The following is a 25,399-nucleotide window of genomic DNA, read 5'->3' on the forward strand; positions in this document are numbered from 1 at the left end:
ATCAAATATTCGTTAGTCCTAAAAACAAATAAATTTTTTTTTCGATTCATTTTTGAACATGCATTGAAAGGCTGCTGCTAACGAGGGTAAAAACATTAATGATTAAAAATAAAATCTTGACAACAAATATCAAACGCACCGAAACGACATTACTTTCCAGTCCCCCTAATACTAATTCATTCGTGCATTCTTACACAACGCTATATCACAAGATATTCATTCTAATAGAGATTTTTTTTAATGACATTTTTCAAACAAAACAGCCTAAAAACAATTTTTAGCAAAAAAGCGTAAAAATAGATTAACAACACACAAAAACAGACAAACTAAATAAAAATAATTCCAAGTACATAACCTTTAAAAAATAAACAAAGCAGTATCTGTTAAGTTCTATTCAAGGAAAGTTAGATATGTAAATAATAATAGTTGTACACAAAAATGTCTGGGAAGATCAAAATCAATTTTCTAGAAGCTCCAAAATTTCGAAAGACGGAGGTGAAAGAAAGATACATAAACAAATAACATTCGAGAGGGTCAACGGTCTAGCCAATGTCCAAGAATTAAAAGACATTTTTTGAAATACATATTGCAAACATTCGGGTTAAAACAATGAGTTAGTCCACTCACAAGGTCGGTAATTCTAGCAATTTCAATACTCTCATTAAAAAAAGTAAATGATTTATTTTATACACTGACAAATTCTGGTGATGAAAATTTTTTCAGCTTGATTTAAATTAAAATTTTAATTAACTGATATTTTTTAAAAAAATCAAAGTATTAAATCAAATGATTTTTATAAAATAAATTATCGATTTAAAAATTTACAAATCATTTTAATAAGAGATTGTTTAAAATTTTTATTGATTTTCATAAGTTTCTAAATTTATTGTCTATCTATGTTAATAAGCTTTAGTTTCAAAAATTACATTAGTACTCTTTGTGTAATCAATACAATACTATTAAAATTTTTTAAAAATATTTATTATTCTAACTACAAATAAGATTGAAAAAAAAAAAGAGTGACGAAATTAATTTAGTGATTTATTTAAGACTGTTTTCGAGTAGTTAAGAATGAATAAATTGAAATCATACATTTGCGTGTATTATGCATCACTATATAACAAATTTTAATGCATTAAAAAAGTTAGAAATGTATTGTGATTAATTTCAGATATTTTAATTATTATGTTTATAAAATTTTACTAACTTTGAACTGAAGTTCTTGATGTATCTTATAAAAAAATAATAATCTGTTTTAAACAAAACCGGATTCAAATCAAAAAGTTTTTTTTTTTTTTTTAAATAATAAAATCACGAACCCTGCTTAAAAGCGTAAAATGCTTACAAAAAGCGTTAATTGATATTACATGAATGTTAAGATTGAAGAGGTTAAAAGAAATTTAATAAAAACCATGATATTCTTCAAAGCTAAAATTAAATATTGCAATTATAAATATAAAACTAGTAACCTAAACAACGACCTCGTACTTTCAAGAATATGCTTTCAGTATTAAACATATCCCCTTTTTTCATTATTACGTATTGAAAAACTCAGACTACTATTGTAAAAATAAAATATTTTTATTCTAGAATAGTTTCCTAATGGTTAAAATATTTTTTCTTGATTGAATCGTGAATGTGAAGTTTAATGATGCAAAAGGCGGAATAAATTTTGATGGGATTTTAACGTACTTACGAGTACATTCAATCCTAATGTTCCTTTGAGTAAAGTAGACTTTAAATATGCTAATAAATGAGAGAAGACGATATTTGATGTTACTAAATTAGACCCAAAAACTGAGTTCCTTTGTATAAACATATCCTCTAATAAATATGACTTTTTAATAAAGTTTCAGATTTCTTAAACTTAAAAAGGGAGCAAACTTCTGATTTTGAAGATAAAAAAATTTGAATTTAATATATGCATGTTTAAGGTCTACGATTCAAAACATGGAGACTGCATATTGGTGCATGAAAATCCGATTACTATATAAGAAGTTATTCAGAGTGTCCATTTTTTTTTTTTTTTTTTTTTTTTACTGGAAAGGTTAAAAAAAAATCAGAGTTACTAACTGAAAGAACTCAAAAATAAACAACAGAAAAAGGTCACGTGTACAAAAATTGAAATCTCGTCTGCGTAAATCAAAATTAACGATTAATTTAAATTCATAATCAATTCGTAAGAGAAAATACATAAAATTTACTTTAGCAAATAAAAGAATATCCTTGTTGCTGTTGTCTTCGTAGGCTATTAAGGCAAGGGTTGCGATTGTTCTAGAAAATATATCGTTAAAAATAGACATTCGGCGGCATTAGTTTGTATTTTTACTTTCGATGTTTAACTTATTATTTTGAAATCGCTTGTACGTTAAGTTTGAAAATTTACTCCTTTTAAAAAGTGTCAAATAAGATTTTGAAAAAGCCGACCGGACCTTGTAGAGGTCAGCGAACTGGCCTTGCATTAGAAAGGTTCCGGATTCGAACCCCGGACAAGACATATTCTTTCATTCTCTGTACTATCTTGTCCTTTCTGTGGAAGCAACATTGGCCTATCTAATATGGTGCCCTTGAAAAAGTGGCCAACAAATCTGCCCTGTAAATGCCTGAATTGACGAAATTTTAACACAGATTGGCAATAGAAAAAAAAGATTTAAAAAAAAAAAATTAGACTTTTTACATTCCTATCTAACTACATTTTTAACGCAAGAATTGTCAAGCGTTTAATAAGAGATCGATATCGCATCGGTTAGATATTTTTGATAGTTCAGCAACTACGATCAAAAGTAGAATTTCAATTTGAATGATTTCTAATGATTTTGCTACCGAATGATGCGCAGCTACAACCGTGGTAGAAAATTAGAGGCTGTGAATTAAATCCTAGAGATCCACATGCACAAACAGCGATGCATACATCATATTTTTGTCGTGGTTGAATTATTGTTGAGTTAAAGAGAAATTAATGTCTAATTGCCAAAAAATTTATACATTCTATTACTTAATTTCTCCACTAATATACCAGGTCTGATAAATAACATGGCAAATTAGACCTTTGTCCTTTTTATAGGAACCTTAAAATTTCATTACGAAAAAGAAAATTTTATTTAAAACCATTAATTTTGAGCTCAGTTTATAAGTAGCTAGCATATAATTAAAAGATACCTTATGTCTCAGTATCTTTTAATTAGGCCGTGTTATTATAACATTTAAGAAAAGACACTATACTCTTAAATTGGAGGGTCACACTTTTTGAAAGGTGTTATTTTCACATCGAACTTTTCCTTAGTATCCTTTCCAGGTACGTACGTTACAAGTTTCAAGAGTTTTCACAAGAGGACAACATGATACTCAAAAGAATCTTATTCCCGTCATAGAAAACGTAGTTTTTCGCCAAAAACTATTCTTAAAAAATGCCATCCTAAACCATTTTGAAAATATGGCTTATTAATATGCCATAAGCCTTTAAATATTTATTAATATTAATTAATAATATTACGTTATTAATATTCATACCAGCTGAGCCCGCATCGTTAATCCGTCAGTTGAGAGATCAAATTTTATCAGTATTAAGAAAATTTCTTTTATATTAATTTAGAAGCAGGGCATTTTAGAAAAACATCTTAGTGAAGAAAAGTATTAATAACCGTAGTTATAGTCACTTTTCTTCAATCAAATTTTCTTTAAATTATTTTTTACTGATATTTAGAGATAAATAATTTTACCTTTTCAGTTATAATATCGCAGGCAATAATGCTGCATCTAAATAGGTTTGAGTTTAACAAGATAGGAATCAATATTCGAAGTGGCATCTTTACTGAATTTGTGTCATTTCAGATTAGTAAACTTAAGTTAAATAATTGCTTTAAAAAAAATCCCTTATAATAAAATAAAAAACCTTTAAAATCGTTCGAAAATATCGTTGAAAAAGATGTAAGTAATTTTAAGAAGCACTGGATTCAAAAATAAAGTTACGTTTGTACTCAGAAACATTGTATATTTTTATGCCAGTGATCCAACATAACTACAGCAATTAAAACTCTCTACCTAATGCGAGGATTACGGAACGATTTAAACACCAATGAAAAAAAAAAAATTCTTTTGTAAATTGTAAACATCATAAAAGTCGTCTGCGTTATTGTCTAACAAGAGCAGGCAATAAATTTGTTTTTAAAACTGTGAACATCCGCGAATCCAAATACCGTGATTATATCCATATATGTATAGCTTTGAGTTCACTAGTATCAAACACATCACATGCGTGCAATTATTTGACGGCAGCAACATACCATCGTGCTTACGGAGAAGTGTCCTTAGCTGTACAATCAAACAAGTTTATTTATCTGATTATGTGAAGCTCTTAAACGACCGAATCTCGTTCCAAGGCCGTTCATTTTTTACCGTTCAAACAGAAAATACGATCTTTCTTCTTTTTTTTTTCTTTTCTCAGGTAAAATAAAAAACACTTTGTTTCAACTTTTGGAATCTGGACGCTTCCCATTTAAAATATTTTCTTTACAGCATTCAAAATATAAATTCAATATTGCTTTACATCACAAGCAAATTTTCAGACAGTATTTATATTATTTATTAATACAAAAAGATCGTATTTACTAGACAGTGTTTCCCAAAGTGTGGAACGCGTACCCCCAGGGGTACGGGAACAGTTTAGCGGGGGTACGCGTTCTTATGCGAAATAGCTTGCAACAAACAAAAATTTCAATCAAAATTTATTTAAAAATAAAAGCTAGCCATGAAAATTTACGATTACGTATTTTTCTATTGGCTATTTTTTGCAGAGTTAACAGTTAATAATTAGTAGTATCAACAGCCAGGTGTGATTTTTAACTTTTGTGCAATTTTTTTTTAAATAAAAAATGCATTCAATTTTTAATTAGTGGTACACAGCATTACGAAAAATTTACAAAGGGTACACAAAAGTCATAAGTTTGGGAAACACTGTATTAGAAGAACGATAAAAAAAATATATATATATTAAATAAGGTCCGATTTTCTAAAAAATAAATAGAACAATAACAATTTATTCAGAATATAAATTTTAAAACAATATAATTATTTCAAAACTAAAATTATTAATCAACAGTACCTGTTTTTTAATTATTATTACTTAGACCAGATTGAAATTAATAGGCGTATATCCTTATCTATTATTAAAGTAAAGCATTCCCGTAACAGGCCGTTATGGGCTTGGGGGGTCATGGGGGTTAAGACTCGACAATTTCGTAAACAACGGCATGATTGTGATACTGTGGTGCGCACAGGCCGCCTCTATTTCCTTGACAAGCTGGTACATATCGATCTGAAGCTGAGAGGGCCGCCACTGGGAATCGAACCGCAATTTTTCCACAATGACAGTTCAGCACCTTAACCACTGATATATCGCGGCTCCTTATTTATTATTATCGAGCATTAAATTTCATTTACAAAATTTTTGTTACATTACAGCAAAGAAAAATTGCAGATTTTATTAATTACTGATATTATCTCTTCTAGCGAGGGGGGGGGGGATTCAACTTAAAGCTTCAAAACACTAATTCCGCAGTCAGATAATTGATAAGAGTTGATTGAGTTTAATGTTAAGGTAAGAAAGAGCTGGACGCAAAAATGTTGTGCATAACACACCCTCCTTGCAAATTGTGTAAAAATGTAGCCCTCTTTGCTATTAAGAAATATAACCCTTTTTTTAATTTTTTTTATTTATTTGAAAAAAGAAAGAAAGAAAGAAAAAATTTCCCCAGCAAAAAACACTGGAGTTTCAGATTGCCATAGCCACTGAAAATTATTTTTATGTTAAATTAATATTAAACATCGTTATTTATGTTGATATTAATTCGAGTTCCTTTTTGGTTTTAAATTTTAATTCAAGTAATTTTTTATAAGATTAACGTACATATAAATAAATAAGTGCGCCTCAACACTGAAGTTGCCCTTATTTTAAACATAAGCATCTTGTCCTTCATTTCTAGGGTTATCTCTTTTATTGCGTATACAAAGCAAACAAACAAAAAAAACGGTATTATAAACTATGTCTGGCGTAAGAAAAAAAATAAAATAAAAGGGAGATTTTTTGCGTGATTATTGAAGGGTTTATTTGGATCTTGGATGTCGTATTTGCCTGCACTCCCTGACAAGATAAGATTAATGCGATACAAAAAAAAATAGCAATTAAACACAGTTCAACTAAGCAACACGAATAATCATACAAATTATTACGAAACAAAAATTAAAAAACTGGGTAATTTACTCAAAACTTGATTTTCCCTTTGCATTTTAATCAGCACAGCGACCTAAAAATGAATGGATTAATGTAGGTCACTTTCTCTCAGGTTTAGCTTCAAAGTAGCACTAACAGCCGCACGTAAGAGAACACTGAAAGGGTCATTACAGACCATTAGGATGATTAATTCATTTTCATTTATGACGTTAATACAAACAGTTGGCAGGTTTTCACTGCAATCAATAAGACCATTTTGCATATGACCGAACGTTCCCTTCTGCGAGGTTAAGGCCGTACACACACCAGCCACAAACCTCTGAGGGCGACCTTCGCAAAACCTTGGTCTGCCCACGATCTCAACTATGTGTTGCAAGGAAATTTTTTAAACGAAATTGGATACTACAAAGAGTTCCATCATATAACGAATGATACAGGTCATAAATTATAAAAACAGTGCCTTTTATTAATAACTTGTTTAATTTTCATCTGATTGTTACAAATAAAAATTTAACAACATGTACGTTATTAAGAACTCGTCAAATTTAGAATTTTCCGATTGTTGTTAAAAAATTTTAATTAAATTATTAACTCCAACTTCTAGGGTATATTTTATTTCAACACGTCGCTAACTTTCTACATAAAAAATTTGAAATTAATAAACAGAAATTATATCAATAATTTCTAAATTATTGATGATACCTATTGTATGCATATCTACTAATATATAGGCATATCTAATTATTGTAGGCATATGTCTAATTATTGTAGGCATAATTATCGTAGGCATAATTATCGTAGGCATATCTAATTACTGTAGGCATATCTACTTTTTTTCTTTGTTAAAATTATCATTACAAGACAAAGAAATAAACACAAAAAACACGTCTAAAGAACAATTATAGCTTTTCTTTCTTTCTATTTTTTTATTTATTTTATTTATTTATTTTTTTCATAAATTAATTTTACAATTGTGAACACTAAGTATAAGATTCGCACCAAGATTTCGGTTATGATTTTTCTAATTCTCTTTCATTTAAACTTTTTCCTTTTACAAAAAATATGAAGAAAAAATAGATTTCAGTAATTTGAAGCATTTAATTATTGAAAATAAGGGACATGTATTCAATAATAAAATCAATTTAATTATTCAAAATAAGGGAAATGTATTCAATAATAAAATCAATTTAATTATTCAAAATAAGGGAAATGTATTCAATAATAAAATCAATTTAATTATTCAAAATAAGGGAAATGTATTCAATAATAAAATCAATTTAATTATTCAAAATAAGGGAAATGTATTCAATAATAAAATCAATTCAATTACTCAAAATAAGGGAAATGTATTCAATAATAAAATCAATTTGTGAAATCCTAGTCAGGAAGATCTTACAATAAGATTGTATTTTTAGATCAAATATTTGTTATCCTCAAAGATCTTAAATAAATATTATCAAAAATCTTATATAACATAACTTCTGGCGAGGTACTATTCATTGATAACATTAAAATAATGCCTTAAAATATTTTTTTTAAAGAAAACAATTGAATACCCTCTTAAATAAAGGAAATTTTAATGCTAATATGAGAAAATTCTTAAGTAAAAGAATGATAATTTATCTGTGATATTAAAATAATTTAATCATTTTTTATCAATTAATATTCCTAGCAAAAATTATAATTAAACATACAATTTCCGTCCAAAATATTTTTCACTGATAACAGGAAAATAATAACCGAAACTAATATTTGTTTTTTAATATAAGAAAATCATCTGACTTTCAAAGAGTCATTTAAACTAGTGATATTTTTCGAATTCATAAAAGAAAGAAAGAAAGAAAAAGAAAAGACATAAGGTCAATGAATAATAATAAGTTTTTCAGTCTTATTTTGATCTAAAACATGAAATGAGTTAATGTAAGAGGAAAAAAAAGGAATAGAATTGAAAATTATTTTAAATGCCACACAATAAATAAGCATTTTTCAAATTCACGTGGTTGTTTAAAATATCTTATGACTCGAATCATTTGCTGATTGATTCCTTTTTTATATAATAGGCAATTTAACTGGATTTCAACCTTGTAGTGGAATCTTCTCAATAAATATTTATAATTCGGAAAGTAAGAAATAGCCAGGGCCTCATATGAAGGCCATATCTGACGTTGGTTTAAATCCACTTATTAAAAAAAAAATTTGATTTCTTGTGTTCATACAAGTCATATCTATCTCATTTTAAATCTAGTACACTTCAAATTTTTTTCTGCTGTTAACTATTAGACGCAAACAGTACAGGTCACCGGTGTCCATTTTATATATTTTTTAATTATAAAAAGCAGTCTAATAGTCACTAAAAAATCTGTTAGATATTACCGGACTAAAATATAAAATATATCCGTACTAAAATATAAAATCCAAAAAAAGTAGTTTAAAAAATTCAAGTTCAAAAATGTACATAGATGTTGAAAATTAAACAAATCGCAATGATGAATAACTGTTTCTCTTAATTCTAAATAACTGTTAATTAGTGCAAACTTGAAAAATTGTTTGGAAGTGAGCCGTGTTTGGAAAATTTTACTTTTAATGCAGAAAAAGACACTGGTGTCTCATCCTGTATTTCATAACCATAAATTATTAAAATGCTTAATATAATATTTTTTACTTATTTTAACATAAATTAATACAAAATAATGAAACAATTATTAAGAATATGTTTTAAAAAATTCTGAGACAAAGGACTAAAGAGGGGACACCACAAATAACAATACACTCATTTGATTTTAAATGCACTGTAAATCAAAATAATCAAAGATGGAGCAGGGCCTCTATTCGTATAAGCCCTTTATGCATAATAGATTAGTCGTAGACTAATTAAAAGCCCTGACTAAATGAAAAAGTTTATAGTATTTTCCTGCATATTTTTTAGTCTTATTACAATCAGACTAGACACTGAAAGGCTATTAAAAAAATATGCGAAGAATATTCAATCTGGCTGAAGTTGCTTCGGCTTATTGCAATTAACCTTCAATAACCACATTAACCCGAAATTTAAACCCACTTACTTTTCGAGGGCTTACAGCAATTAAGTGGTTAAAAATTCTTGAAGACTTTTTCAATGCTTGATAAAGAGGTTCCTTTGTCTTCTGGATTGGATTCAAAATTACAAGGCAACGGAATAAAACTTTAATTGTCATAAATTCGGAACCGGTTGTTAAACGCCGGTTATAAGATAAAATAAAGTACTCTGGCGCGAGCCATGGTGCTTCAGGAGATAGAGCGCTCGCCTTCAAATGAGGCTCTCGCCTTGCCCCAACCATAATGATGACGTAAAACATCCTCAGCGGTAGACTGATTACGGTTTAAAATCCTCTAGCCAACGTGCTAACACGGGGAGGTTTTCCTCTTAAAGTAAGGCAAATGCGGCTTAGTTGTATCCTTAAAAAATACCCCCATGAAAGCTAGTGGTTCCCAATATTAGCTTCAGGAAATCCCTAGTCTTCTGAGCTGGGATCATACTTACAAGGCTATAAAATTGAACATTGACAATCATAAATCAGAAAATGGGCAGGGCTGTTCAACGCCAGTTCTAAAATAGACTGGACGTATTGCAAAACAATGGCAAAAGCTAGAAAAGAGCCGGATAAAATATTTTGTCCAGGACATATAAAAGACCTGACAAGAAATGCTTCATATTCCAATGAAATCGCGTTTCGGATCTTCATTAAACTCGATGAACAAGAAACGCAGAAAATTATTGTTCAAAAGGTGTCCCTAACTTAACGCAGTAATTGAATTTCGCGCCATTTGGGCAACAAAATATTGAGCAGGAGGGAAAAAAAGACAACTGGATAAAAGACAACGAAATCAAGGATTAAAAAAAGAAGAAGAAAAAGAGTGCTACACAAAAGAACAACGTGTTTTCTATGTTGAGCAATGTCTTGCGCTTTGTTAGTCATCACATAAAATTTTCCGTTTTTGGTGATCCTGCCCAAAACACAAGATTTAACACTGTAAGATCGCTTTCCTTGATTCTCATTAAAGTCTTAAATTTAAGCCAACAAGCCCATGACCCTTAACGCCTTGAAGGAAGAAAGTAGGCGCTGTTTCAACCATATCTATGCAAAATGGCCTTTGAAAATTTCAACAAAATCGCAAATCCCTTTCAATGTTATTCTATACACAACCATAAACCACAGAAAATAATAATTCAAAACCTATGTCTTCTACTAAAATTGCCAACTGCATGAAGTTAAATAATAACTCTGTAATATGCTATGCATGGTAATAAAACCGTTAACTCTTATTATCCATAAAAACTCGCCTGACCTCTTTTATGTTCTAATGTTATGTTTCCATCAAAAGTTCATGTGGTAGTAAAGACACATATCGAAACATTGTTTTAAAGAATTATTTCCTGTTTAAAAAAAAATGGAGTAAAAGAGGGGCGCAAGGTTCAGCCATCTGTATACACGTGTCGTTATAAATAAAAACGATAAAAGCACATGACGTGTCATATACAAAGTTCTTAGTTAATATTCTCAAGGCTGATAATAAACAATATCACTTGAAATCAAACTTTATCAAAACTGATGAATCTTTATCGATGGAACGATTTATTCTAAATTTGTCGTTTGTGGAGGATACACTGTGACCTACAGTAATCAGAAAATTATCTATGTATTAGGCAGATCCAATCTCAAAAAATGAACTTGAATAAAAAAAATAAAAAAAGTTTTTTCCACACAAGGTTGTGTATATTTCAGGGAAATTTTCAGAATCGATTTTCGGGAACATCTCAACCCAACTAAGATTAAATACATGCTGTAGCATTTTTTTTTTTTTTTTTTTTTACCTTTTACAGACTTAATTAACCGTACAGTAGAGCTTTTGAATGGGGTTTAAGTTCGACTCTCACTGTCCAAAAAATATAGGTTTCATAATTCAAATTTGAAAATTATTTTTTAGGTTGTCCCGTGTACTTATTTACAATCTAATCGGCCATAAACGACTTTCCACTTGGCTGTAACTGGTCGAAAATATAGTGCAAGTTTTTATTTATTTTAAAATTTGCCAGGTGAACTAAAAAAAAGTCAAGAATCAAGTTTTTTTAATTATTTCAAGTAGGTACCTTTACGTCGCACTAGAGCTGCACAATGAGTTTTTGGCGACGGTCTGAAAAACATCCCTGAGGATGATCCGGAGACATGCCATGCAATTTTGATCCCCTGTAGAGGGGATGGCTCCCCTGCTTTGGTAGCCTGTTACGCTAGAACGGTTCATTGTAGACCTCGCCTAAAGTTAAGCTGTCAAGATAAGGATAATTGCTTTCAGGTGCGTTAAAAAGCCCCCCTAGAACGGGCTTGGCTTAATACTCTGTTGGCATGATATAGTTTAATTCTCTTGGCTCTTTTCTTATAACAAGGTTACTATTTCTCCTGGTATGAAGAAGGATTTTTCCTGTCCGCAAGTGTGTAATCGAAGTCTTAGTCATGAGAGGGAAAAGTCTTAGCTATCAGAGGGAAAATTTTCTAAGAATGAAAGAAGCTTGACCTTGACTTACCACCATTTCATGAATAGCTTATCTTGTCTAGCGAAGTGAAATAGATTTATGTAGTGTTTCTGCAATTTTAAATAAGCTATAAAATTTCAATTATCAGAACATTTTTTTCTAAGCATTGGAAGTCGTTATTAACAATCGCATTAAATAAATATTTGAAATCTTTAAGAATTTTTTTAATTGTAGTTCAAATCTAATTTTTCATTGAGTACAATTATTACGTCAATTAAATTTAATGAAATCGTTCATAATGTTATTACTATTATGATTAATAATTTTAAACCATAAAATTTATCGTCTGTATGAATGAGGTTTGAAAATGCAAGACATATAAGAATTTAACATAATATAGTAACTGCACCGTAAAAACATAATTGGGTATACTATAGCCTACGTCACAGGTTGTGTTATTCCTACTAAATTTAACCCATGAACGGCATTTTCTGCGAGCCTAACTTCAAGCCCCAAATAAACAAACGAAGTGTTTGATCGTTTAAATAGCTGCTCGCCAGATTTTATTGCATCATAAAGAAAAGTAATTGATATTCGATTTTTGATTAATAACTGATTTATGTGGTTAGTGGCATTTATGTGGAGAGTGGCATAGAATTTAGCATTGCGTCATGGTAAATGTTATTCCTACTAAGTGGAAGTAGTTGTGTTTTTTTTATATTATACCCAATTAGAAATAATAAATTTTTTTCAAGATTTTATGGGATAATGATTGAAATTATTTCTATGTATTGATGTTCAAGCCGTGATACAGACTTGCGAACTAAAGAACTAAATTAAATTCATGTTCAGTACTGAGGAATCATGTCAGAACTGAGAAATCATTCAATAGTCTTTAATGGTATTAACAAAATATTTTCACTACAATTTTATTTATTGTTATTAAGCACAACATTGTTAAATGCGGTTTTATAATTCACTCTCTTTTTTTCCCCAGCCCAAAGTTTTTTTCTTACTTTTTCAAAAATCTTGATCCTGAAGATTTTCTTTTTAAAACTTAATTGTTCTTTTTCGCAAATAAATTTTTCGACAGTTTATTAGTTTTCAGAAAAATCACCTTTTACTAAAATTAATTAAATATAGTTAGTTGGTTTTTGTCATACGAAATGAAGGAATGTAAATCAATTTGATCAATCCAAAAAATTTTTAAAATTGAAATGAAATTATATTTTATACAAAAAGAAAAAAAAATGTACAGAAAACTTTTTTTACACATAGAATATCCCAATAAACAACGCCTGTAAACTACATTTTTAAAATTCTTTAAAAGTAAAGTTGAACTTTTAGTTTTTATTAGATGTCACAAAATAACATTGAATCATGGAAAAATCTACTAAAAACTGGACCAATAATTTATGAGGTAGGAGACATTGAAAAAAGTTTGAATAGCAGAATTAAAAGAAAGTAGTTTAAATCCAATTATAATTATTTCTCAAGAAATACTTTAGTCGTGTTTAGGTCATGAAATTTCTCATACTTAAAAAAATGTTCCAAAGCTTTCAAAGAGCAGCAATGAATTACAAACGAAAACAAGTATTTTTGAGCACCCTATGCCAAAAAATAAAGCAATTAATTTGAATGAAAGATTTTAAAAAAAAGATTGATGATGGATAGATGAAGTAAATGATTTTGCATTGATTACTTTTGTTGTTTGCAAACCCCTCCATACTTAAAATTTTAATAGAATAGTAATTTTTTTCTTGCATCTTTTTGGGCTATAACTCTGTAGATAATCAACGATATTTTCGGAACTATTTTCAATTACTATTGAAATTGCTATTTTAAAGTTTATAAAAAAAATTGTTAACAATTTCTCAATATATGAGCTTTTAAAGTAGTTTCTTCACTCATGCATGCGCGGAATAATTTTAGAAATGTTTTTAGAAATGTAACATTTTCATCAATTTATAATTTTTATATATTTATTATATATTAAACAGGTGATTAAGAATTTAATGCATTCTTTAAAAAGTAATGAAAATCACGTCTCCACTCCAAACTAATCATCATGTAGATTAGGGAAAAGATATACCATGTGATTGCTATTTTATCAAGGAAGCCAACTCAGAAGACAAGGAAACCCTTAATTTCAGAACTAATTTTTGTGTGAAAGAACTGAGTTTGCGTTACTTGAATGATAATTTTATTGATATTATACTACTAATTCTATTAATATTATTTTGTTAATTTTTCATGTGTACTATAAGAAAATGTACAATTGTAAAGTTCAATTTTTTTTAAAATTTGTCTACCATATTAAATTTAATGACAAATAAATAAATACCAAGGTGGCCCTTGGACGACTAAATTTTTATTGCTAAATTAAACCCTACGAATGACTTAAGTATCTGTAAAGTTATAAAATAATCTTCTTAGTATTTCTTGAGAAATTAATGAAAATGTCAAAATCTGAAAGTTTCTCGCCCATCATTGTAGGGCAGTATGTATTATTGTTACTCAATAGTTGTATTCTCCGTTAAATAATTACTCTCACAAACATGTGGAAGTAGAGCGTCTAACAATAATCCACAGTAAATCATTCCTATCTGTGAGAATATTTTAAAGTCACACCAAATTAATTTTGATAGACTATAATCAAACGATCACTGACAAAGTGTCCATCCTAAAGGTTTAAAAGATCTCAAAAATTAATAATTTCTGAATTTTTTTCTTTTTTTAAATTTAACTTTTATCTATTGAGAGATATTTAGAGATTGTTCGAGTGCACAAAATATTCTAATGCGCAAAATATTCGTAAAGGTTAGTGAGCATTAAAAATAGTCTTAAATGTATGCACAAACTGTAATTTGTTTCAATTTTTGAATTTTTATCTGATTGACTTGTATAATCAATAATTTGAAGAATATGTAAACTACTATTAATTCCATTTCACATAGGATCAATATTTTTTTCCCCTTTAAGTTTAGAATATTTGGTAAATTTGGCTTGACGACTTTCATTGAACGATTAAAAAAATAATGGCCTGTCGGGGAATACTCATGGGTTTCGCTGTTGTTGTTCATTTACGTCGCACTAGAGCTGCACAATGGGCTCCTTTTTTTTTCAGTTCATTGTAAAAACTTTTTCTTACAATTTTACCCTTATCAGGCGCATGGGTATGCTGAGCTTTATGACTTACTATATGATCATTTTCTAGAATTAAGGAAGCTTTACAATCATCTGAAATACACTTGTAATAGATTTTCGTTCTGTGTTTCATCCTTATTCTAAATAAAACCAATTTACCACCTCGAATTGATTCGGCATACTCAAACTGAGCCATTTTGTTTGCATGTAAATCTTGGAGCCTACCTTAAAAAGTTATAAAGATAGTGGTGTTATCTCTTCCCTCTTTTACAAACAAAACTGGAAATTCAACTCCTTATCAACCCATACCCAATATAACAGGTGCTCATAAAAGAAAAATTTTTTGTTTTGTTAATTTTTAATACTTTTTATTCCTGTACTGATTCACTCTTACTCCTTCACTTATTTTACACTACAATATTTTAAATCGTTAATTTTTTAACTGGAATTTTTAATTTTTCTCATTATTTTAGAATAATTTAAGTCAAAATAAGTGAAAATATTATATTTAGTATTTTAATAATTTATGATTGCGAAGTACAAAATGAAACACCGTTGTTTTTCCTGCATTAAAATTTTCTAAACATGACGCTTCCAACCAATCTTCAAATGTGCACTTATTTAGAGTTAAATTAAGAAAAACAATTATTCATTATTGAAATTACAAAATTAATTATTGATATACTTTTGAGTAAGAATTATTGATACAATTTTATAAAAAAAACTTTCGAATAACTCTTTTAAAAAAATGCACAAGTTTTTTCCTGATAATCTAAACAAATTTTTAGTAACTATTCGAGTATTTTTTAAAGTTAAAAAATACCTAAATATATTTTTGTTTATAATTAGAGTGTCAGGAAAAAAAATTTAAAACGGACACCACTCTCCAATCTACGTCAAAAGATTATTAATATGTTACCTTTGTAATTTTTCGCCTACACTTTACGACGACGACAAATGAATCAACAGCAACAAAAGCATTCATTAAAAAAAAAAAAAAAAAAAAAAAAAAAAAAATTTAAAGCATTAATTTATTAAACTGAAGTGCCACTAATAGCTCTTTTTTTATTATTTTGTAAAAAAAAAAATTTAATCGAGTCTTTTAATGTTTATGAGTTTTTTGAATATTACATAGTAAGAAAATTTTAATCATAAAGCATCTTTTATGGTAATATCATGTTACTATTCCTAAAGCACCTTTTTATGAACGGTAGCATCTTCACTTGAATTCCATAAATAACTATCATTGTGGTGTACTGATTATTTTTTACTATCATTTTGAGGTTTCAAAAAAATAATAAAAAAGCAAATGCTACAGTTTGATTATTCCCAGCATTTTCAATCGGATAATGCAATGCAGTATGCCCTTCAGATTTAAGTATAAAAAATGCACGAAAACACACGATATGTGTCTTCGTGCATCTCTTCAAAAAGTTAGCATCGGAGTACCCCACCCCCCTTGTCATTTGAACGGTACCCATAAAAAAACACTCGGAAATGTCGCGTAATGTTTTAACTCAAATCCCTAAAAATCCCTTGCACATCCGAAAAATTCCGCAAGTTTCACTCTCCCACTAAAGGAAGAATTAATCAACTATGTCTCTCAAAACGGAGAGAAATCGGTTTTCCATTTGAGACCCTTTATCGCCATTGGCATCATAAAGATTTGGCGAGTAATCATCTACAGGAACAGGTGCGGTTTTTCAATAGAGCTCCTCCGCCCACCTCATCAATCATTCAGGTAGGGGAGAAACTTTTAGGCGAGATCTATAAGACAGCCGCTAGAACAGTTTAACAAACACCCTCAGTCCCTACGCAGACTGATCAAAGTGATCACCCACCCGCTAACTGACCGCAGTCAGTGATGCTTGATTTCGGTGTCCCACTGGGAACCGTGTCTTTACGATTAGTCCACTGCGGGACTTATTATTTAAGAAAATGGCAAACAGTTAAAGGCCGCTGATTGGAGAATCGCGTCCTGTGCAACTTTAAAAGCAAGTCACAGTTTCACTTCAAAATTGCGTTTTTGTGAGCATTTTCAAATAATGACAGCAGAATTGAGAAGGTTTTCTAAACAATGGTCTTCGGTCCATAGCTAGATTTTGAAATGTTTTGTTTGAGCAATGCAAAAATATTCAGAAAACAGCAATAGTCTATAATATGAAATTAACAACCTATTAAAACTAGTATTAAATTAGAAATTGTGAATCAATTCCTTTAAATTAAATTTAATTAAAAATGTAGGTTTCTTATGGATTCTAACATCGAAAAATTTCAATAACATCAAAATCAAATAACATCAAAAAAAATTTTTTATCTGCAATCAGTACACAGTAGTTAGGAGTTAAAGTGGTTTACTATTTCTGGAATTATTGGTTTTGGACACTTCCATATATTTTTGGACAGTAAATCTCATGTGCAGTGTCCAAAATCAGTTTAAGACGCAAAAAAGAAATAAAAAGAAATAGAATGACGTATAGATTTTGTATTAATAAAAATAAATATAATTTTGGGATGTTTTAATTACGATTTTTTTTTTAAATATCTTAACTTTGAAGCATAAAATTTTCCAGGGAAGTTGTTGCCCTCCATAGAAATAGTACATGCAGATGAAACTAACTTTTAGTGACAAGTTTGTACCATATAATTCTTGAAAGAATGAAAAAAATAAACGAGTCTAAATATCTTTCTTTAATAAAAATCTTTTTTTTTAATGAAAATATTTTTTTTCTTAATTAAGCCTTGAATATACACAAATTCCTTCAAAAAGTATAGAAAAGAGTATAAAAAGTATAGTCAAAAAGTATAGAGGTAAAATAAAGTTCGACTGTTAAATTTACATTTATTAACAAATTCATTTCTAAAAGATAAGATAGCAACTTATTTCCATATAACTAAAAAAAAATCAACTAATCAGGATATAAAAATTCATAACTCTCTTCTGATAAAACAGGAAATACAACCTTGACTCTAGATTTTTCGATACACTTTTTTGTTAATTTTTAAAACTTTAACTGATCTTAAACATTTAAAATGTCAAAACCGTGCCAAGATAAAAGATTCTTTTTAAACGTTTTTCGAATAAAATCAGAAATGGTTTACAAAATGCCTTCCCAACAATTTTCAAAAGAACCCTGAAATAGAAATAAAAGCACATGACTCTGAATAGAGAGCGGACCAATCAGGATGCGGCAGTTTACATCACAACTCACATGCTTCTGCCATCACGTGTTTATCAATAAAATTACAGTTCCGATTACTTTCCACCTCAAGGGATGTGACAAAGGGTCACAGACCCTTCAACGAAATTTATACACATCAACACAGGGACAACAAAAGGATATTTTTTAGTGTTTAATTATCAATATGTTTGATTGTTGAAAAAGAATTATTTATGTTATACGCTAAAACGCATACTGCCTGACATGAAATTAACATGCACCTACTAATAATCTTTTTTAAGAGAACTTAAACGTATTTTCTCCCTAAGAAATTTTGAAGTAAAAAAATTTCTTACGAAAATTTTTATTTCAAAATAGCAGAGAGTGAGTGGGAAAAAAAATTAAAAAGGGCCGTTTGCAAGTATCTAAAAAATGTCAACTTCAATTTTGAAAAATGCTTACTTACCCTTCACATTAAAGAAATTAGTTTCATAATTATATTTTTTAAATTCTAGTTGTTTAATTAAATAAATTAAACAACTCTGTCTGAAACACAGATTCAGCAATCTTAACAAATAAAAAAAATTATCTTGATAAACATAAAAATAATCTTATCAAAATTATTGAAGCAAATAACCATATTTAATATTTACTAAACAAAAAAACTAAAATGCACTAGTTAGAATTTCTCTTTAATAGGTATTTTTATTGATCAACATGAGATTGTTAAACTAAGCAAATGATCATTTGTTTAGCTTAAGATTCAAGATTTATTCAACATTTATTTTAATTTAAATATGAAATTCAATTATTAAAATACTAACACTTAGCATCCATTTTATTCCTGGCTTTCATCATTTCTCTTTAAAAAAAATAATACTTAAAGGGACTGATATTTTAATTTATCATGACTGATATTTTAATGCTCATTATGTTGCCTCATGTTTTTAAGTTTTACATTTTAAAATTCCATTTCTTGTGCTTTTCAATTTCCTCATAATGCTTTAAAATTTAATTTCATAATGCAATTTTGATAATATTTTTAAAGATCCAGTATTTTTTGTCAGAAGACATTAGCATAAAAGTATCTCTATGCATAATAAAATATGAAGAAAAAGTTCCCATTTAAAAAATTAAAAGTTATTTTAATGTAAAGAATTCAGTAAGATATTTTTTGGCCTGAACGGACTCTTTAAAATTTATTGATCAAGAAAGATAGTAAAAATAGTGTATCAATTTTGTCCTTTCTGCTACAAGCAAATGCATTCTTAATTACAAACATAAACATTTGAATTTAAATACAGATGTATATAAATTGTGGTACACTAGATAACAAAAAAAGACAAAGGGCCTAAAATGCTTATTGTAGTCTGTGATTTCTTATTGATCAAAAAAATCAAAGACTCTCAACCCTTCATTAACAAATGTGATCAGCAAATCTTAGGCTATCAACAAAATAAAATTAAGTCAAAACCGTATATATAATACATAAATTATTTATCTTTCATAACATTTTTATTTTGTTCTATTTTGATTACAGAGATACTTAAAAAAAAATTTAACGAAATTATCACCGACTATGACATTATTTATAATGAAACTAAAAACGATGTTCCTTTAAAGTACTTATCTCTATAAATATTATTCTGATGTTACTTTAATTCTAATATTATTCTGATACTACCTTATTGCTCTTCATTTCCTGAAAAACGTATTAAAATTCTACTTTTACAATCAACAAAAATCATTGACAATTTTCGAGAAAAAAAAATTTAATTAAATTTTTTTTTTTGATAAAAAGTGCACTTAATTTTAAGAAAGCCAGTCAAAAAAAAAAAATATGTCAGTAATAAAGAGTTCAAATTTTAAATAATAGCCTTTTGATATAACTAAATTATTATAATTGATATAACTAAATATTCTTATGATACTGATATCCCCCGTGGCAGAATCATGGCGACATTGTCGCAGAGCGTTATGAGTTCTTGCAGAAAGATTTTTCCTTTGGGAAGAGAACATTTTTGGTTTTCTTTTCTGTATGAATTTTCATTCTATTTTTTCAATGGAATTAATGCTATTGATTTCCACATAGTTTTTAAAATCCTTTATTTTTAACACGATATTGTTTATTACAACTGTAGCTCGAAATGAAAACACACATTTAGTAACCCCATTTCGAAGAGTCCGACTCGCATGATGTCGCCGTCGATCTTTTTCTCATTAGTTACTGCTACGGATTTTACGATTTTTTAAATTTTTTTTTTTTTAATGCGATGATGATTTATAAAATGCGAAAAAAAGAAATAATTAGTGTGCTTCCCCCTACAAAATGCAAGAATATCGGCCATTATATTAGGATAAAAAAATAAAAAATTACATATTCAAATAAAAAAAGGTAGATTATATTAATTCAACCGAAAAGTTATGAATTTATTTATTTTTGTTGTTGTTGTTCATTTACGTCGCACTAGAGCTGCACAATGGGCTATTGGCGACGGTCTGGGAAACAGCCCTGAGGATGATCCGAAGACATGCCATCACAATTTTGATCCTCTGCGGAGGGGATGGCACCCCCGCTTCGGTAGCCCGACGACCTGCACGCGAAGTCGAGCACTTTACGATAGAACAGTTTAACGAGGACCAATACCGTACACCCTCGGTCCCTACGCAGGCTGATCCAAGTGGTCACCCACCCGCACACTGACCGCAGCCAGTGACGCTTGACTTCGGTGATCTGCTGGGAACCGTGTCTTAACGATCAATCCACTGCGGGACTATTTATTTTCGAAGTTGACACTTACGTTACTTTAAATTAGTAACATGTATATTTTTTATTTTTAAAAATATCTTGCAGAAAAACATTAGTATTAGAGAGGCATGTCACAAAAAGCCCGAAAAAATTCTGCCACAGGGCTGATATCATAAGAATATTTTTCGATTTACACTTAATACCGCCATGACAAACATGGCCCTTGCGAGTGGCTCAGGTCAGATGTTTAAGCCTGACATCACACTCGAGCGCCATTATAGGATCAGTACAAATGAGGAATAATTTTAAAATAAGTTAACTGCAGTAAAATACAGTTACTCTCACAATTAACTTTATGTCCTAAATAACAAAAAACATTGGATATTCATTTCATTAGGATAGATACAAGGAAAACATTTCTAACAGCTAAAAAAGTTTTTTTATCAAACTATAGAAAAATGTTAAACGTATTGTTAGTTATACTGCAACAAAAGCAATAGTGTTTAATACACTCACGGTTTATTAAATTAAAAAATCTGGGATACACCATTTTTTTTTATAGCATGAAAAAACTGCATTTAAATAGAAACTTCCTGTGGGTGTCGTAATTTAATACCTTAAATTTATATACCAGGAGAGCAAAACAACTTTGTTTCCAATCAAATAAACATACATCTTTTAGAACATAATTATACTGTGATTATACCACTACTATTATTGGGGAGATTTCTGTAACAAGATCTGAGGCAGAATAATCGCAAAATCTTGGCAACTTAAGGTCAACCTCCCACCAGAAACTAAAAAAAAAAAAAAAAAAAACAGAAAGGGACCAACTTGAAAGGTATAAGCCATACGACTCCCGCGCAAACATATACATGTTTTTTTAAAACATTTGCAAGCTTAAAATTTATTTGGTACCTTAGAGATTGTAATTGGTGCAACAGATCACGGCATGGAAATATCCCTGTAATATTATTCTACTCTAAATTTCCTTCTTAATGACTCTATTACTAATAATTTAAAATGTAAACATAAACAATTAAAAGAAATAACTTAAACTAACAAAAGTGTAATATTATCAGAATAAATATTAACTATTCAAAAGAATCCACAAAAGTTTGGAATCTCTCGGAGCTAAAAACAATTTTAAAGAGCCAGAACTTATGAAATAAATTGATAGCAATAGGTGTAGCTTTGAAAGCACTTGGAGCAAGTGTACCTTACCTAATAATTTTGGTAAAGCAAAGAACTTATTTTTTTGCATCTTAAACAAAGATATGTATTTAATTTTAAAAAATTTAGTAAATTATTTCATAATTGCTATTGTTAAATTAGTATTATCTTAAAATATGTTAGTAATTTTTATAAAAAAAAAATTGTAATTTAAACGGAATCATTTCAAAGAAACAAAATTTAATAGTTGAAAAATTGAGTTCAAGTTTATAGTTAATAATTGAAGGATACTATGTTTAAAAAGAAAAGAAAATCTAGAATTAATAAAATAAAAAAGAAAGCAAAATTTACTGAAATATTGGGCAACAACTATATATGTTAAGAAATGTCTTTAGAATTAATCTTTAATGGCTATATAACGCAAGGGTCAGTAGAACCCTGATTATTCATTTCTCTAAAATTACAAAAAATGAAAGGTTAATCTTACAGCTTGAGAAATTAGAAGTTACGCTTATAACTTCAGAATTAAAAATGAGAGGTTATGCTTTTAATTTTGATGATGTTTTATGCATTAATCTATGAAATAATCAGGAGTCTTTTAGAAAGTCAAAAATATCAATATTTTATGTAAACGTATAAGCATTTATAACCTAGAAAGAGATTATTCTTTAGATAAATGCAAAATAGAATTGCTTAATAAAGTCTGTGTGCAGCTGTTTTTGCTTGATTTTATTTGACGAAATTTTACTGTTTAGGTCTTTACCAGTTTACAAAAAATCATTAATTCTATAAAACAAATAATTTTCTGAATTAATAATTTAAAAAATAAATATATTATAATTAAATAATTTAAACACAAAAATAATTTTAAAAAATTCATGCTGTATTAATAATTACAGCAAAAGAAAATATGTTTAAAAAACTGTAATAATTAGGCGTAAAATATTAGTTTTACCAAAATATAGAGAAAAATACATTTTTTTAATAATTACATACAATTGGACATATCTGTTGAAATTATATAAAACTAGCGCTCAGAAAATATTTAAAGCGTCTCTTTAAAATAGGTATTAAGATAATAATACTAACATAAATAATCTAACGTTGGCATAGGATTTGCAATTTACCTCAAAATGAACAGAAAATTGACATAAACAAATAGTTTTTTTGCCACAGATAACTATACGGAAATATCCCCCAATTGGACATATCTGTTGAACATTTCTCAACCTTACATATACATTATAAATTAAAATTTAATACATTTCATAAGCTTCTATAAATACAGCGATTTAAATAAGAATGTGTCAATATTGTTCTTTTAGTACCAAATGTTTACATTGGCATACAAGTAATCACTGTCTTCTAAATATTAAATAAGGCAATAATAAACAGGAAACATGTGTATGAATCAAAATGGCCTTCAAATTAATAAATAAAAAATATTTATATACAATTTTCATGCAACGTAAATAAATCAAAACTCAATAATTTAATATAGCTTCTAAGCCTAACCCAAACATAAACAATACACAACCGTAGTATTTGGGTTCATTGATGACGTAACATTGCTATAGGTCAGATTTAAAACGTAAGGATAGAGCGAAAATTTTATCAAACTAAAATGTATGAAACATTTTAAATAAATGTGTCTTACCTTTTCGATTCAGACCTTTGATCTTCAGAGCGAATATTATTTGAAAATTTTTTCTGGATGCTAAACAGTCGTGACAAGAAAGGCGCCATTTTCAATGTTTGTTGACGTCATGTGACAGCAATAAACCAATGAAATATGCGAGTGACGTCACTCCCGCCTTTCAAAACAGGAACTTCGAAATTTGTTTCCCACGGACTCAATAATTCCTCGAAATTGTAAAATATTGAAATACCATTTAATAGTGATGATGGTGATCTGCATTCAAAACTAAAGAAGAACATCGACGGAAAGACAAAAATAATTAAAAAGTTTCAATCACAGCTCAGTTTCTTTACATAGTTACGAAAAGAAACATCGTGGACAAAATAAACAAGTCGTGAGCGAAATGATGCTAGAAACCAGGCTGATAACATTTCCGAAAACATTCACTAGATGGCAGTAACAACCCAAATTCATAGGAACAAAGCTTCGTGTAAAACAAAAATATCTGAATTATGATAACTGTTTTGAAATGAAGAGTAATCATAAAAGCTGATTTTATAAAAAATTTTTAATCACTAAAGTAAAAAAATAAAGTTAAGTGGTGGATCCCTTCCCTTTGGCTTGTTTCAGACAGAATATTTTTAGCCCAGGAGCGGATCTTCAACGTTAATTTGTATTTAGTAAGGTGATCCTGCTAAAAATTAGATTATGAGTTATTTCATTTATCTAACATTCATAAGGCCTGTAAATTTCTATGAGACTCCAAAATTCTGAAAATGTTTTCATTTCTTTCCCAGAAAATGCACAAACAAGGTATACAGTCCTCAAAATAAAAAATGGATCAACCGGAATAACTTTTGATCTAATGATCGGATCTTCATGTTCTATGACTGAATCTTAAGGGTTGAAAGGGGTGACCACAATTTATTAATTAAATAGTGCAAGCGATAATTTAAGTTTCGAAGTCGGGCACAGAAACGTACTTTCTCTGAGTAGACATATTTTTTTTCTCCAATGGAATCGGATTTTTGTCCCACAAACAGCCGATTTCTGAGAAATATGGTCCCCATAGTTTGGTCAGAGCGATTCAAAGTTTGGACCCCTTTATGTCAATTTTAGTTTTTGCATGTGTCACCATATCTCGAGAACTTCTTAAGCGAATTGAAAAATTTTTGCATACAATTATAAAAATCGTTTGGGATACCTGCAGGTTACGTAGTGTGGGTATCTCGATCCTGATTGGTTGTTAAAACGTGGTATTTGTTTACGTTAGTAACTGTTCTTTCCATTCTATTTCGAGAAAGCCAAGTCTATAAATTCTCTAAAGGGACGAATTCTACAATCTTTTTCAGAGATTTCAATTCTTTCACCATATATTTCTTACTTAACACAAATATAGGCACGAAACGATGTAGAACATAAACTTTATGCATCGAAGTTGCCAGGTACACAAAACAAAAATGTATCATGATTATATATTTTTGTTATATAACCATGATACAATAAAATATGTAAGCATATAATATATCTAAGTTAGACGATAAATATTCAACAAATTCGGTGTGTGATAGGGCTCTGTATTTAATTAATTTCAAGTTAATTAACATTCTAACTTATGTAAGAAACTTAGCTCAACCTTAACAAGCCATTTTGCTGATAAACGACCAGCTGACGTCATAGGTCACACGTGGGGGTATCCCTGATTTTCTTTCGCAATTACGAAATCTCAAGCAAAAAAGAAATTTTTTTTATATATTTATTAAATAACAGTGCCGACCAGGTGGCCGAGTGG

At 29.0% G+C, this 25,399-nt stretch overlaps 1 protein-coding gene across 1 annotated transcript in view; it reads right to left on the bottom strand.

Moving 5' to 3' along the window:
* LOC107456072 (folliculin-interacting protein 2) overlaps window positions 1–24,047 on the bottom strand; it is a 97,020-nt gene extending 72,973 nt beyond the window's left edge. The window contains exon 1 of the mRNA XM_071178442.2: window positions 23,626–24,047. Coding sequence (XP_071034543.2) covers window positions 23,626–23,714 — 89 coding nt within the window. The 5' untranslated portion in view covers window positions 23,715–24,047. The remainder of the gene's footprint in view (window positions 1–23,625) is intronic.
* Between the last annotated feature and the right edge of the window lie 1,352 nt (window positions 24,048–25,399).

This window comes from Parasteatoda tepidariorum, chromosome 6, assembly GCF_982258835.1.
Source record: "Parasteatoda tepidariorum strain Cologne lab strain chromosome 6, Ptep-v5.0, whole genome shotgun sequence".
Lineage (NCBI taxonomy): Eukaryota > Metazoa > Arthropoda > Arachnida > Araneae > Theridiidae > Parasteatoda > Parasteatoda tepidariorum.